We start from the raw sequence: 14,143 nt of genomic DNA, 5'->3' as shown, positions 1-14,143 counted from the left end.
TGTATACATCAACATGAAGGTTTGATGTACTTTTGATGTTGAACATTAGAAAACATTACGATTCAGATGTGTTTATGCAAGGTAACATAATGTATACATCAGGAAATCAAACGTTTTTTAGATGTCAAGGGTATAATCCGAAACATCAAAACCTGGCGTTGTCAAATGTTTTTTGCTGTGCAAAAAACATGAAATTCAAACGTTTTTCTTATGTATGTTGATGTAAAAAAAACATTGGATTTAGACGTTTTCAGATGTTTTATGATGTGCAAAAACATTGGATTCAAACGTTTTACTGATGTATGTTGATGTAAAAAACATGAGATTCAGATGTTTACTGATGTATGTTGACGTTAATTCAGACATCAGTTTAAGACGTTTTCAGATGTTTTATGATGTGAAAAACATTAGATTCAAATGGTTTTCTGATGTATGTTGATGTAGAAAACATTAGATTCAAACGTTTTTCTGCTGTATGTTGATGTAGAAAACATTCGATTCAGATGTTTAGTGATGTATGTTAACGTCAATTCAGACATCAGTTTTAGACGTTTTCTGATGTTTTATGATGTACAAAACATTAGATTCAAACGTTTTTCTGATATATGTTGATGTAAGAAACATAAGATTCAGACTGATTCCTGATGTATTTTGATGTATGAAACGGTTCCCTGATGTTTTGCGATGTACAGTACGTTAAACATAGACGTTTTCTTTTGTTCTTTGATGCACAGAAACGTTTCCAAAAAAACATAAGACTGCACACTTAGGATAAAATACAGTATTCGGTAGTATTCACCGAAACTGGTCTGTACACACTAAGATCAGCTCGGTATTTTCCCCATCTTTTTACTGAGTTCTCAACAGCAGATTTAACTCGGTACGCTCGGTTATCCCTTTTGCTGAATACTCTGTAAATAAGTTAACGAGTTCTGCAAATGAACTGTCAAAAATTACAGATGAACGGTAAATATCGTTACTGATGAACGGTAAATATTGATTACCGAGTGTACCGAGTTAAATCTGCTGTTGAAAACTCAGTAAAAAGATGAAAAAATTACATAACTCAGCGAAAATTTTACTGAGCTGGAAAATCAGAATCTTGGTGTGTAAACAAGCAAACTACAGTATTACGGCGAAATCGATGAAATTGCAGGAGAAAATCGGTGAAATCTGAGAAATCACCGAAGAACCGCTGTAATCAGACAAATTTACAGGAGACCTGTGAATATTTTACCGAACAGATCGGTGATGGGACTGTTTTACCGTGCTACTGTAAAATGCGTTTGACACCCACGCCAGCAGCTTTGAGCATCAGTTCTATTAGAATTTGCGCATCATCTCCAAGCAAGACTCTCTTGTACAGTGGCAGTAAGTGTGGTTCCTGATCAGAAGGTCATGAATTCAATCCCATGATGGACGTTTTTATGAAAATATTGTTTTTTTGTGCTCGCATAAAATCGCCGTGGATTTGTAAAATTTACCGTACGTTCAGTGATATTAAGAATTCATTCTTCTTCTTCTTCTTCTTCTTCTTCTTCTTCTTCTTCTTCTTCTTCTTCTTCTTCTTCTTCTTCTTCTTATTTCTGGCGAGCCGACACCGTTCGGCATCAGCTCTAGTTTAACGTCCGCCTATTTCTGGTACTAAGCTAAACACGGACGGTCAGGGAGACATCCACACACACCTGACACCCTACATATCGAACCCATCAACACATGGGCCGGGACCTACGGCTTTACTTCCTATCCGAGGGAAGGCGTGATCAGATATTTTTGTCTCAGAAATACCGACGGCGTCGACTAGGATTGAACCTAGACCGACTGGGGTGAGAGGCAACCACGCTTACCACTACACCACCGACGCCGCTGAGAATTCATTCGTAAACAAACATACCGAACGTTCTGCGATTTTTACGGTAAATTTGTAAAAAGTACCGAACGTTCCGGTAATTTTGACAGATGCATTTTCCTGAGATTCACAGTACGTTCGGTGGTTTGAAAAATCACCGAACTTTTTACCGTACGTTCAGCTGTTGAGATTACGGTAAAATTTTACCGTAATCCGTCATTTTTTCTAAGTGTGTGAAACGTTTTCTGGTGTATGTGAATTTATGCAAAAGATAGACTTAAACGTGTTTTTGATGTTCGCAGAAAAAAAAAATGTTTACACCTCTAATTACATAACACGTTGCCTTACTTCCGACATGATAGATTGGTGTTATATTCTTAAATACTCGTTTTTCTCCTGATAGCCCGTCTAGAATATGTCTATGTAACGCGTACATTTTGATTATAGCAATAGCTCCCGTGCCCCATCAGTCAGCTTACTAACCTCAGCTTACCTAACATCATATGTGGCAACTCTTTAAGGGTCGATTTCTTCACCCTGGCTTAGGCGTTAAGCCAGGTTTAACTATATGGGTAAGCCTGGCTTACGGGTTAAGCCGAGGTGAAGAAATCGGCCCTAAGCGGTATATTAGAACCAGTTCGTCAAACCGATTTGACGGTTGACGGTTTGGTCGGCAAAAATCAAACCAGTTTGATTTTACTCAAACCAACGGTGGGCGGAGCCAATGTTTGACGAACCAATCGTACCGTGTGTAGTGTTGTTGCACAAACACATTTCAAATGGGGGATGATGTTGGTGCAACCAAAGTGACATGTTGGTGCAACACGATTTGGCAGTTCGTCATACGGTTGCAGAAACATTCGCTGGTTCGACCAACCAGGGGGCGGTGGCAATGTTGGTCAAACGGTTTGAATAGTGTGTAGGGTACCTAACGCGCGAAGAGTTGTTAGACCACTGATGTAGGCGCCAAATCATGGGTGACGAATTTTACGGCGTGCTTGATCATTTTTGTAGCATTTCAGACATTCAGGCATATGCCTTGAACGGTTTTTCTAAAAGTCCTTTCAAGGATTTTCTAGGAATTTGTACTAGTATTTATTTAGTCATTCTTGCAAGGAATTCTTAATATTTTTTTCCAATAATTGCTGTTGAAAATCGTCCAAAGCTTTCTTTAGCGATTTTTTAAGTCCTCTTTCACAATTCGTTAAAGAATCCTTTAAGAAACTCCAGTAAGGAATAAATCTCTTTCTCCAACGTTTTCTTTCACGTTACAAAGATTTCTCGAAGTTTTCCTTCAGATAATCCCACAAGGATGAACACATTCATCCTCAAACGATTCCTGAACAAATTTCCTCAGGAGGGTGCAAAAGAAATTCCCCCAGAAATTCTTTTGAAGATTTTTTTTTATTTGAGAGAGGTTTCCGCCATAAGAAATAATCCAGGCAGTTCATAATAAATTGTTCCAAAAATCATATTGCTTTAGAAATTTCTTCAAGAATCCTTTATATCAGAGGTTCTCAATCTTTTCTAGCTTGCTACCTACTTTGAAAGGTAATAGAATTTGGCGACCCAACAGTAAGATTCACCACAAAAAAGGCAGTTTTTGCGATAAGCTTGCGTTTTTTTAGATTTAAGCCACTACGACCATTACTTTGATCTATTGTGGTATACCCCTGTTTAGTTTCGCATTTGTTCAGGGCGACGAGTCACCATTGAGGGTTGACGCCGTTTGCTGAAATTCCTCCAAGGAAATCTATAGAAAATCTTTTGAACATTGTTTTTTTTATTTGAGAGGGGTTTCCGCCATTGATTCCTCGAGAAATAATCCAGGCACCCAACAAACATTTTTGCTATATAAGAGTGGAACAAACCACTCTTAAGCAAACTTTAGCTTAAGAAACTGTTATTCAGCGCCTAGTTCTGATGCTTGGGCAGTTTATAATGAATTCTTTTAAAAATCATATTGCTTTCGAAATTTCTTCAAGAATCCTTTACATTAGGGGTTCTCAAACTTTTCTAGCATGCGACCTACTTTGAAGGGTAATAGAATTTGGCAACCCAGCAGTAAGATTCTCCACAAAAAAGACAGTTTGTGCGATAAGCTTGCGTTTTTTTTTTGTTGAGATTTAAGCCACTGCGACCATTACTTTGATATATTGTGGTATACTCCTGTTTAATTTCGCATTTGTTCAGGGCGACGAGTCACCATTTAGGGTTGACGCCGTGTGCTAATTATGCGAAATACCTCAATCTGGGAGGAATTTTAGGATAAAATCAACCATCAAATTGGGATTTGTTATGAATTGGTTATGAATAAAAAATAATGAAAAAAAAGTATTAGAAACCTGTCCGTCTTTAGAGTCCTCCTGAATTCGGGGGCCCGTTTTCAAAGTGAACATGCTGATATTTAGCTATTTTATTGGTAGTTGGGAGATCTTGCACCTCCGTGATGTGCTTCACGATGTCCTCACTAACAGTGCAACGCAAATCGCACAGTTTCTTGAGGGTGGAAACCGATGGATAGTTAATTATATAGATATGCAAGCAAAGATGAAGCAGACATTCACACGTCGCTAATTAGCAAAATGATTGATCAAAAAATCGGGAACGCGATATTTTTGGCAGTCATCATGATGAAAACGTTTTTCGTTCTTCATGCATAAGAGGCTTTATGACACCTAGTTTGGATTGTTGTGATAAATTTCATTTATATTAGGAATTCTTATTTACAACAGACACTACCGCTAATTATCGAGAGCAATTGCCCTACCTAATCTAATAGAGATTCATACGCTGATTAGAGTGCTATTCACTGAATATCTCGCTAACGCACCCTATTATTCTAGGGATTTCTTTTTGTGTTGCGACTGGACAGAACTTTTGGTGACTTGGCTGTCCTTGTCGGTGTTCCGCTTGTACACGTGGTTGCTGGCCGGAATTTGTACGTAGTCGTAGTCCGCCACCGGTTGACTGCTTTGAACTGCAGCAGGTGCCACCGGGGTGTAAGCGATGGGTCGGGGTGTGGCCTGATTGGCGTAGATGGTTGTTCGACGGAGTGTTGGCCCTATGCTCGGTGGAGTTACGTTGATGTCTCTGTAGACGGGATAAGGCGCAGGTTGGGCCGTTGTGACAACCACCGGAATAAGCCCTGCTTGCGCCAAGGTGTTGGATTGGATTTGAACGGGATTGGGGGTAGAGGAAACGTACGCAATGTTCGACGCCGGTTGATATGTGATGTAAGATCCTTGAGACGGAGCTATGGTAGATCTGATTAGAGAATTGGCATGTGGACCGGTATTGTAGCTATGGATCTTGACATCGTTGACTCTCAATTGGGCAGGGTAGTAAGGGGCAGGGATTTGAGTTGGAGTTGCTTGAGAGTAGTAGATCGTCTGTTGAGGACGCGCTTGTCGAATAGGGACAGGCCTTTGGACGTATTGTTGGGATTGTTGAAGTCTTTTGTAGTAATTGTAAATGGGTTGAGCTGATTCTAGTGGTGATGCGACTGGAACTGCTGCTATGGGGCGTTGGATCACTGTGGGAGCTGCTGTCACGTGGTTGAACGTATTTTGACCGTTGTCATTCTCGTAGGTCACATCCGCTCGGTAGCCATTATTGTCCGCAATGTATTTAACGATCTGCATTCGTCCGTCCGGCAGTTGAACTTTATAACTGCCTTTGACCGCTCCATCGATCTGCTGTTGCTGGGTGTGTGAAAAGTCGTCTCCCGACGCAGAGTCCTTCACCGTATAGGAGAAAGCGTAATGCTTCTTGAGATTAGTTGCTTCCTGCAAGGCCAAAAGATAATTTATTAGACAAACAAACAATACAAATTCTGGTAAACGTTAATTACATTGTAATGATCCAACTCATCCTCAGCCAAGGTGTTCCCCACTTGTCCATTAAGAACCCGGGCTGCATATTTAGCAAGAGCCCTGTACGCTGGCTTGACGATTTGATTATCTCCGCCGGAAAAGCGTTCCGTTTTGGCGAGTCGTTCTTTCAGAGCGAACTTCTCGTATGGATGCGGCAATGCATTCATCGCTGCACTATCGGTAACACGTGGGAATTGGATGGGAGCTTGACTGAAAACAAGAAGGAGTTTAAAATTACATTCGTTTATAATAAATCTTAAAGCAAAAGAACTCATACTTAAGTAAATTCTCCATAAACTTTTCGCTGTTGGTGATGATGCTTTTATCGAAAATGCTGACTCCTTCGTAGGCATTGCCGTATGGATGTGGATTGATGTCGCGAGGTCGTAAAAGTGACGATGGTTCTGGTGTTTCAATAGCACTCACAGCACATATGGGTGATAAGGTCAATGATAGTACTAAAGCTAATTTCATTCTGAGATTCACATTCATCTTCAATCGCATGTTTTCCAATCCAATTGATCACAGCCCTAATTAATTGTTGAGTTTATGTTCTCCTTCATCTACGATCAGCTGCCCTCTGTAGCTCTACCTGAAACTGAAGCCGTTCGTTTGAGTTCGAATTAATTCATCAGACAACCTTTCCAATTTCGGATATGAAACAGTTCACAACCAACCAGACCTCCAACGGGGTATACCGCAAAATCCATTTGCCAGTAGTGTTATTAAACGAAATGTTATTGCTATTTTCGATTATCGTTCATTGCATAGTGGCTGTTGCACTCACAGGCGCAACATTGCAATCTGATTTTCAGCCCACACTTGACGTCCGTTTCCTAGTCTTTGCGCGCGCGCGCGTTTCGCGTTGGACCTGCGGAGTTGGGTCATGCTTACACCTATTTACGAGCGCCACATTATTGCTCTCGATATCGCCCGCCAACCATGTTCTATATCCGTAAATACCCATTAACATGAATCATTTTGCTCCCCAGTACACAGTTTAGGCACCTCTCACATTTTTTTTCAGGTTTCCCCCGATATAATTTAACTCTGATCACTAAATTCTTGTTTCTTTTGGAATTCTTTTAAAATTGCATGTATGCGACATACCGACAAAAATCAGGTTTTTGATCCGTAGAAACATTCGAATTCATGACTATTTACTCTATACAGAAGCATATCTGTATTCATTATTTTGTATTATGAATTAAAGAAAAACTTTTTTTTACATAGGCTCAGTGTACCAGTTATGGCAATAGTACCTCAAATTCATAATAGCTGATTTTCAACCTTTAATAAGGAAAATCAACAAGAAACATTTGTTGAATAAAATATCACGTTCACTAAAGATGATTGATTTCATTTCAACTTCAAAATTTGCTTAAATTATAAAAGAAATAAATCGTTTTTACCCTTCTTACACCCATAAGAAGGGTATAAATATCGCTCGAAAAACCGACTTTCGATCCGAGGCCCGGAGGGCCGAGTCTCATATACCAATGAACTCAGTTCGACGAACTGAGCAAATGTCTGTATGTATGTGTGTGTGTATGTGTGTATGTGTGTGTGTGTGTATGTGCGTTACAAAAAAAAGTCACGCACGTTTCTCAGCCATCTGTCAACCGATTTGAGTTCTCTTGGAAGCAAATGAAAGCTACTACATCCTAGTAGAACGCTATTGAATTTTTTTTTGATTGGACGTTTGGTTACCGAGATATCTCTCGAAGAGTACTTATGAGTCATACATCTAAACTTTTTAAGATTTTTGACCAAGTGTATCATAATAAATATTTCAGCCGTTTGTCAATCGATTTGAGTTCTCTTGGCACCAAATGAAAGCTACAGCATCGTAGTAGATCGCTCAGAAATTTTATTTTGATTGGACATTAGGTTACAGAGATATCTTTCGAAAAGTACTTAGGATTTATACAACTAAACCTTTTGAGATTTTTGACCAAGTGTATCATAATAAATATCTTAGCCGTCTGTCAACCGATTTCGGTTCTCCTGGCACCAAATGAAAGCTACAACATTGTAGTAGAACCCTATACAATTTCATTAGGATTGGACATTTGGTTCCCGAGATATCTTTTAAAGAGTACTTGGGAGTAATACAAGTTAACTTTTTAGGAGATTTTTGACCAAGGGTTCCATCATAAATATCTCAGCCGTCTGTCAACCGATTTGGGTTCTCTAAGCACCAAATGAAAGCTACAATATCCCTGTAAAAGGCCCTGAAATTTTACTTCGATTCGACATTTGATTACTGAGATATCTTACGAAGAGTATTTCAATAAATTCTTTTTTTATGAGCTGATTGTGGAAACGACCGACGGATTGGCAGAGTTATCCCTCTATGGTTGGCTTTTCGGTCCGGATAAATTATAAGCGGGGTGATACTATTTCATCCGACGTTTCGACCCTAGGTTTGGGCCTTCTTCAGGGAGGTTATAGGGATACCGCTACGTTTGTATCGCCGGTTGCTTGGCGTAGGGCTGTCGGGTTTGGTGAATTTAAGCTTGTGTTGGCTATTTGTGGGTAGATGGTGAGGGTGTAGTTTACAATAATTTGTTTTACCACTGCGCCGAACACTATCATGAGGGTGTAGTTTACAATAATTTGTTTTACCACTGCGCCGAACACTATCATGGCGTCTAGACACTGAATACTCAGTATTCAGTGTCTAGACGCCATGATAGTGTTCGGCGCAGTGGTAAAACAAATTATTGTAAACTACACCCTCACCATCTACCCACAAATAGCCAACACAAGCTTAAATTCACCAAACCCGACAGCCCTACGCCAAGCAACCGACGATACAAACGTAGCGGTATCCCTATAACCTCCCTGAAGAAGGCCCAAACCTAGGGTCGAAACGTCGGATGAAATAGTATCACCCCGCTTATAATTTATCCGGACCGAAAAGCCAACCATAGAGGGATAACTTCTTTTTTTATTATTATATTCACTTGTTATCATTAGTTTTTGACCAGTCTATGGGAAATTATTTTTCAATAAATAATGCTGACCTCATACAAAGTGTATACTAGCAGCAATGATGCAAATTATCACCTCACTAGTGCTCATCACAACTCATCAACTGTATATTTATCGCGTGCGATTGAACTGTGCACTGATCAGCGATGACCAGCAGCAACGATCGATGACCAGCCAACGATGCTTCGCGATAAGCTGTCGAAAAGCATCGAAAGCGATGAAAAGAGATGCTTGGCTAGAACGCAACGGCTCAACGGCGAAAAGGAAGAGTCAACTATGCTGATCAGTGTTGAGCCCGTTCGTGTGCTACTCGTATGGGAGGTTGATTGAATAAAGCGAGGATGGGTGAAAACGTATTCGTTGTCGAAAGCAAATCGCATCATTTCGCGAATGTTTTCATCAAATAGCAAGCTTGACTAGCAGGTTACTGTTTTCAACAAAATTATAAATAACAAATTACAAATACACTGGAATTCTATGAAAACTAACAATATGTTAAATGAAAGCATTAAATTTATATATTGTTGGAAAAATGCAAGAACCGTACAGCCAAAATAACTAGCTAATGACAAAACTGATTAACTTAGTTGATATATCATTTTTGTCCTTTCTACACCATAACCATGAATATCAAGTACTTCGGAGCTGATTTAATCGACTGATTAAGAGATATTAGACAAAGGATATCTCACTGATTTTTTTATCCATTTGTTAATCGATTCAAGATCTTTTGGCAGTAAACAAAAGATACAATATTCCAGAATGTGTAAGCTATTTTTAAACATTTCATACAAGATTCTAGGAGGTGTCTGGCGTTACTGGTAGTTTAGTCCATGGTCCATGATGCTATTATGGAAACCAATCCACTAGATGCCAAATCCACAATATTTTCTAGAACTTTTGGTCAATTACACAAAATAAATATGTTAAATACAATTAATACAACAATAATTTTAATAAGTGTAAGAAGGGTTCTGTTCACCATAGGTGGATTAAATCGGGTTTTTCTTAAAATTTAGGCTTCTTTGCCTCCTATTTCGCCATAGTGTAGCAGTTATGGCTAATCTCATAAGGAATGCATGTAAATAGCGCGTAGTGGAACCCAAATTAAAAAATGTGTCTATAACTGTCCATAACTATCATTGGCACACGCGGTAATAAATACTAAAAGTAGTTTTGCTTCCGTTTCTATATTTTTCCTGTGAAGAATGAAAACTAATCAATCATTTGACACATCGATGACATTCGTCGGTCTTCTTCTTATTTTTCTAGAAATAGTTTTTTCTTAGGTAGTGCCATAACTGGTACAGGCACCCTAGATGGTCAGCGGTGGGTGGCTAAAAAGGCAGAGTAATAATTACTTCTAGTTTTCAATGTTTTATTATACCTGTTATCAATATATTGTTAATGAATTCACACAATTTTATAAAATCGATTTACACTGAAGCTTTTTTTTACGCGGTTTTTTTTACGCGATACCGCGTAAAAAACCACGTTATCTCAAAAACGTCGTAAAAAACGCCTTATTTCAAAACCCGTCGTAAAAAAACGAGTTTTTTTTTCAAAAATACGCGCAAAATAGTCAGGATCACATCTTACGTGACTTGACTTTTTTTACGACGTTTTTTGAAATAACGCGGTTTTTTACGACGGTTTTTGAAATAACGCGGTTTTTTTAGGACGTGTTTTGAAATAACGCGATTTTTTACGCGGTTTTTTTTACGCGGTACCATTACCGTCGTCAAAAAAACTTCAGTGTAGGTACTTGCTTCAGAAGTATGACAGTTCAAAAAAATAGTTGTCGAAAAATAGTGTTTTACGAGAACTTTTCTAGCTTCGCGAATGATTTCCCAATCAAGCCCAAATTTGTACCAATGATGCACATATAATAACTTGACAAACAGTCAAAATTTGAGAATTTTTGATGCACTTTAGTTACAGCTTGTTGAACTTTTTTTGAGAGAAAAAAAAGTTGCCTATCCCAAACATTTCGGCCACACTATATATTTCTTCATGTTTTCAGTGCTTTAGAAATTTCTCAAGGATACCAATATTTTCCAGATAGATTCATCGTAGGACTTACTAGGCTTTACTCCAAGGATCCCCATGATTTTTCCGGGAATGTTTAATACAATTTATTTGCAGTTTCACAGGGAAATTCTTAGAATCTGCTTCACATTTTGCTTTGGATTCCTCAATATTTTTTTTCTATTATTTATTTAAAAGGCTCATTCGTGCAGAGCACATTACGGAGCCGATTTCAGTTATTGTATTACATTTTGTTTTACAATTGTTCTTACAAATAAACGTCACTTTGAGCTTTTGCGGGCGGCCTTCTTTGGACGCAGCATCTCCGTGGATCCAGACGCTGCAAACTGGGCCCGTCGTTCACTCGCTTGATGTTTAGTAACCGCTTCTTTTATCGAGGTCATCATTTTCACAAGACCTTGCTCCTGCATCCTGTATCTTTGCTCCGCTTCTTCTGTCCTCTGTTGTTCCGCTACTGTTTCTTGTGTGTCCTCTTCTTCAATCAATTCCTCCTCAATGATATCGTTCTCTACAGAACCCGTTTCATCCAACAACGATACTACTCCGGATTCAACCACTCCCGCATATGATAGTTCCTCGTTTCTCTTCTCTTTCTTTTTCCAAACTTTCCGTTGCGGGCAAGAGTCTTTTCGATGCCCTTCCATGTTGCACGCGAAACACCGATTCTTAAGCCCATCGTAAAATATCCTCGCTCTCCAGTTGTTTAATTCCAGGGATGCTGGGATATCCTTTCCGATGTCTATGTACACACCGCGTACTCCAGTTTGTACATGGTCGAGTCCAAGACCGACTGGGAATTTCTCTCTCACTACGTTTTCCACTTTTCCAAATTCACCAAGTGCCAGAGATATGGTGTTGTCCGGTAATTCCGGGGGCAAATTAAACACTCGCACGTACGAAATTATTCTTCCCGCAATATACATGCACACTTCCACGATAGCGCCACTGATGTAGGCGAACATAACCCTTATGTGTCCGACAGGGTACCCGGGTACCCAGCGCCCATTTAAAAAGCACGGTGTAGAAAAAAGCAAAAAAATGTCGGACACATAACGGTTAAGCCGTTCCTCATTCCGTTGCAATACATCTTCGAAGGCGTCTGATGATTTCAATTTGATGCAAACAGATTTATCCCGTGGCATTTTGTAAACTGTTTCCAGTTGCGTTTGGTCCAAATTAAACTTTTTTATGAATTCCGCAATCTCTTCCCAGGAAGGAGGTACTGCTCCTACGGGGAATCGAAATTGAACCGTGTTGCAAATCATTGCCTTCGACATATTCTGCTACAGTCCAGCCGCAAGCGAACAAAAGAGTTCGAGCACCGACACTTGCTATCACAAAGCCACCGTTGCGTTGTTACAATCAATGCCAACCGCAGAGTGGTCTGCTGCTACGTCTATTGTTGACGGAGGCACAAGATAAAACTGTTGGATTCCTCCATGAACAAAGAGTCAATCAGGAATTTTTCCAAGGATTCGTGACGTACATACATACATACATACATACATATTTGTTCAACATCACATTTAAGACAATACATAATAGTACGCTACAATACTCGGATTTTGGCTGCCGCTCTCCATCCTCAGTCGCGCCCAATGCTCGCCAGGTCACGCTCCACCTGGTCCACCCATCGTGCTCTCTGCGCTCCACGCCTTCTTGTGCCACCGGATCAGTAACAAACACCAGTTTTGCAGGGTTGTTGTCCGGCATTCTTGCAACATGCCCTGCCCACCGTATCCGTCCGGCTTTGGCCACCTTCTGGATGCTGGGTTTGCCGTAAAGTGCAGCGAGCTCGTGGGTCATCCTTCTCCGCCACACACCCCGTAGAGGACCACCGGTCTTATTAACGTGTTGTACATGGTGCATTTGGTGCATGGATGAATCTTTTTCGACCGCAGTTTCTTCTGGGGCCCGTAATAGGTCCGACTTCCGCTGATGATGCGCATCCGAATTTTACGTCTCTCGTTGTTGTCAGCCGTCAGTAAGGATCCGAGATAGACGAATTCCTCCACCACCTCGAAAGTATCCCCGTCTATCGTAACATTACTACCCAGACGGATCCGGTCGTGTTCGGTTCCTCCTACCAGCATGTACTTTGTTTTGAGGCATTCACCACCAGTCAAACTTTTGCTGCTTCGCGTTTCAGGCGGATGTACAGCTCTGCCACCGTCCGCATGTCCATGTCGTCCGCAAAGCACACAAATTGACCGGATTTTGTGAAAATCGTTCCCCGGCTGTTGAGCCCGGCTCGTCGCATCACACCTTCCAAAGCGATGTTGAAGAGTAGGCATGAGAGTACATCACCTTGTCGCAGTCCCCGGTGAGATTCGAATGAACTGGATAGTTCACGTCCATTATTCTCCATAGCTCTGCGCGGTCAATACTGTCGTATGCCGCATTAAAGTCGATGAACAGGTGATGCGTGGGGACCTGTTATTCACGGCATTTCTGGAGGATTTGCCGTACGGTGAAGATCTGGTCCGTTGTCGACCGGACGTCGATGAAGCCGGCTTGATAACTTTCTCACGTCATTCGTTTTCGGTGACAGACGATGGAAGATGATCTGGGATAGCACTTTGTAGGCCCTAAAGTTCACACATTCCAAATGGTCGCCTTTCTTATGAATGGGGCAGATTACCCCTTCCTTCCACTCATCCGGTAGCTGTTCGGTTTCCCAGATCCTGACTATCAGCCGATGCAGACAGGTGGCCAACTTTTCTGGACACATTTTGATGAGTTCCTTACCCCCCTTATCCTTATCAGCTGCTTTGTTGGTTTTGAGCTGATGAATGGCATCCTTAATTTCCCTCAGCGTGGGAGTTGGTGTTCATTTCCGTCCTCCGCTGCACTGGCGTCGTCGTTTCCTCCGTTGCCGTGGTCTCCCGTGCCTACGTTCTCCACGCCATTCAGGTGCTGATCGAAGTGCTGCTTCCACCTTTCGATCACCTCACTTCCGTCCGTCAAGAGGCCTCCGTCTTTATCCCTGCATATTTCGGCTCGCGGATTTGTAACGTATTTTTTTTTTATTTCACTCTGAAATCTCTTCAAGGATTCCTCTAGGTTTTTTTCAAGGATTTCAGTGGAAAATATTTTAATGACTCCTCCAGAGATTTATCTTTAGAAACCTCTGAGGACTTCTACAAAAAAAAAATCCAGAAATCCCACTAAGGAAACCTCTTGGAATGCTTTCAGCGACTTTTCCAGAATTCCCCGTTTTTTTCCAAAGATTCTTTTGGGAAATTTTTTTAAGGAAGAATCCGGGAATTCTTCCAGGATTTCTCTAGAAAATCTCTAAAGACTTTGTCAAACATTCTTGTGGGAAACCTTAAGTAAAGGAATTCTTCCAAGGTTTTCATCCTGGTATTTTTCA

At 40.6% G+C, this 14,143-nt stretch overlaps 1 protein-coding gene and 1 long non-coding RNA gene across 4 annotated transcripts in view; both read right to left on the bottom strand.

Annotated features, from left to right (window-relative positions):
• The window catches only part of LOC134284084 (uncharacterized), an 816,516-nt gene that overhangs the window by 663,971 nt on the left and 138,402 nt on the right, over positions 1 to 14,143 (bottom strand). The window lies entirely within an intron of this gene.
• The window catches only part of LOC109418545 (uncharacterized), a 30,025-nt gene continuing 20,375 nt past the window's right edge, over positions 4,494 to 14,143 (bottom strand). For 2 of the 3 annotated variants that reach the window (XM_062859139.1, XM_062859138.1), the window contains exons 2-4: positions 6,002 to 6,322; positions 5,703 to 5,934; positions 4,494 to 5,637 (exon numbers count right to left, since the gene is read on the bottom strand). In XM_062859139.1, the coding sequence (XP_062715123.1) occupies positions 4,687 to 5,637; positions 5,703 to 5,934; positions 6,002 to 6,228 (1,410 nt within the window). In that variant the 5' untranslated portion in view covers positions 6,229 to 6,322 and the 3' untranslated portion in view covers positions 4,494 to 4,686. The remainder of the gene's footprint in view (positions 5,638 to 5,702; positions 5,935 to 6,001; positions 6,323 to 14,143) is intronic. The other variant, XM_062859140.1, reaches the window with a different exon arrangement.

This window comes from Aedes albopictus, chromosome 3 (assembly GCF_035046485.1).
Source record: "Aedes albopictus strain Foshan chromosome 3, AalbF5, whole genome shotgun sequence".
Taxonomy (NCBI): Eukaryota; Metazoa; Arthropoda; class Insecta; order Diptera; family Culicidae; genus Aedes; species Aedes albopictus.
The sequence above is the reverse complement of the archived record's forward strand: the minus strand, read 5'-3'. Positions and strand labels throughout refer to the sequence as shown.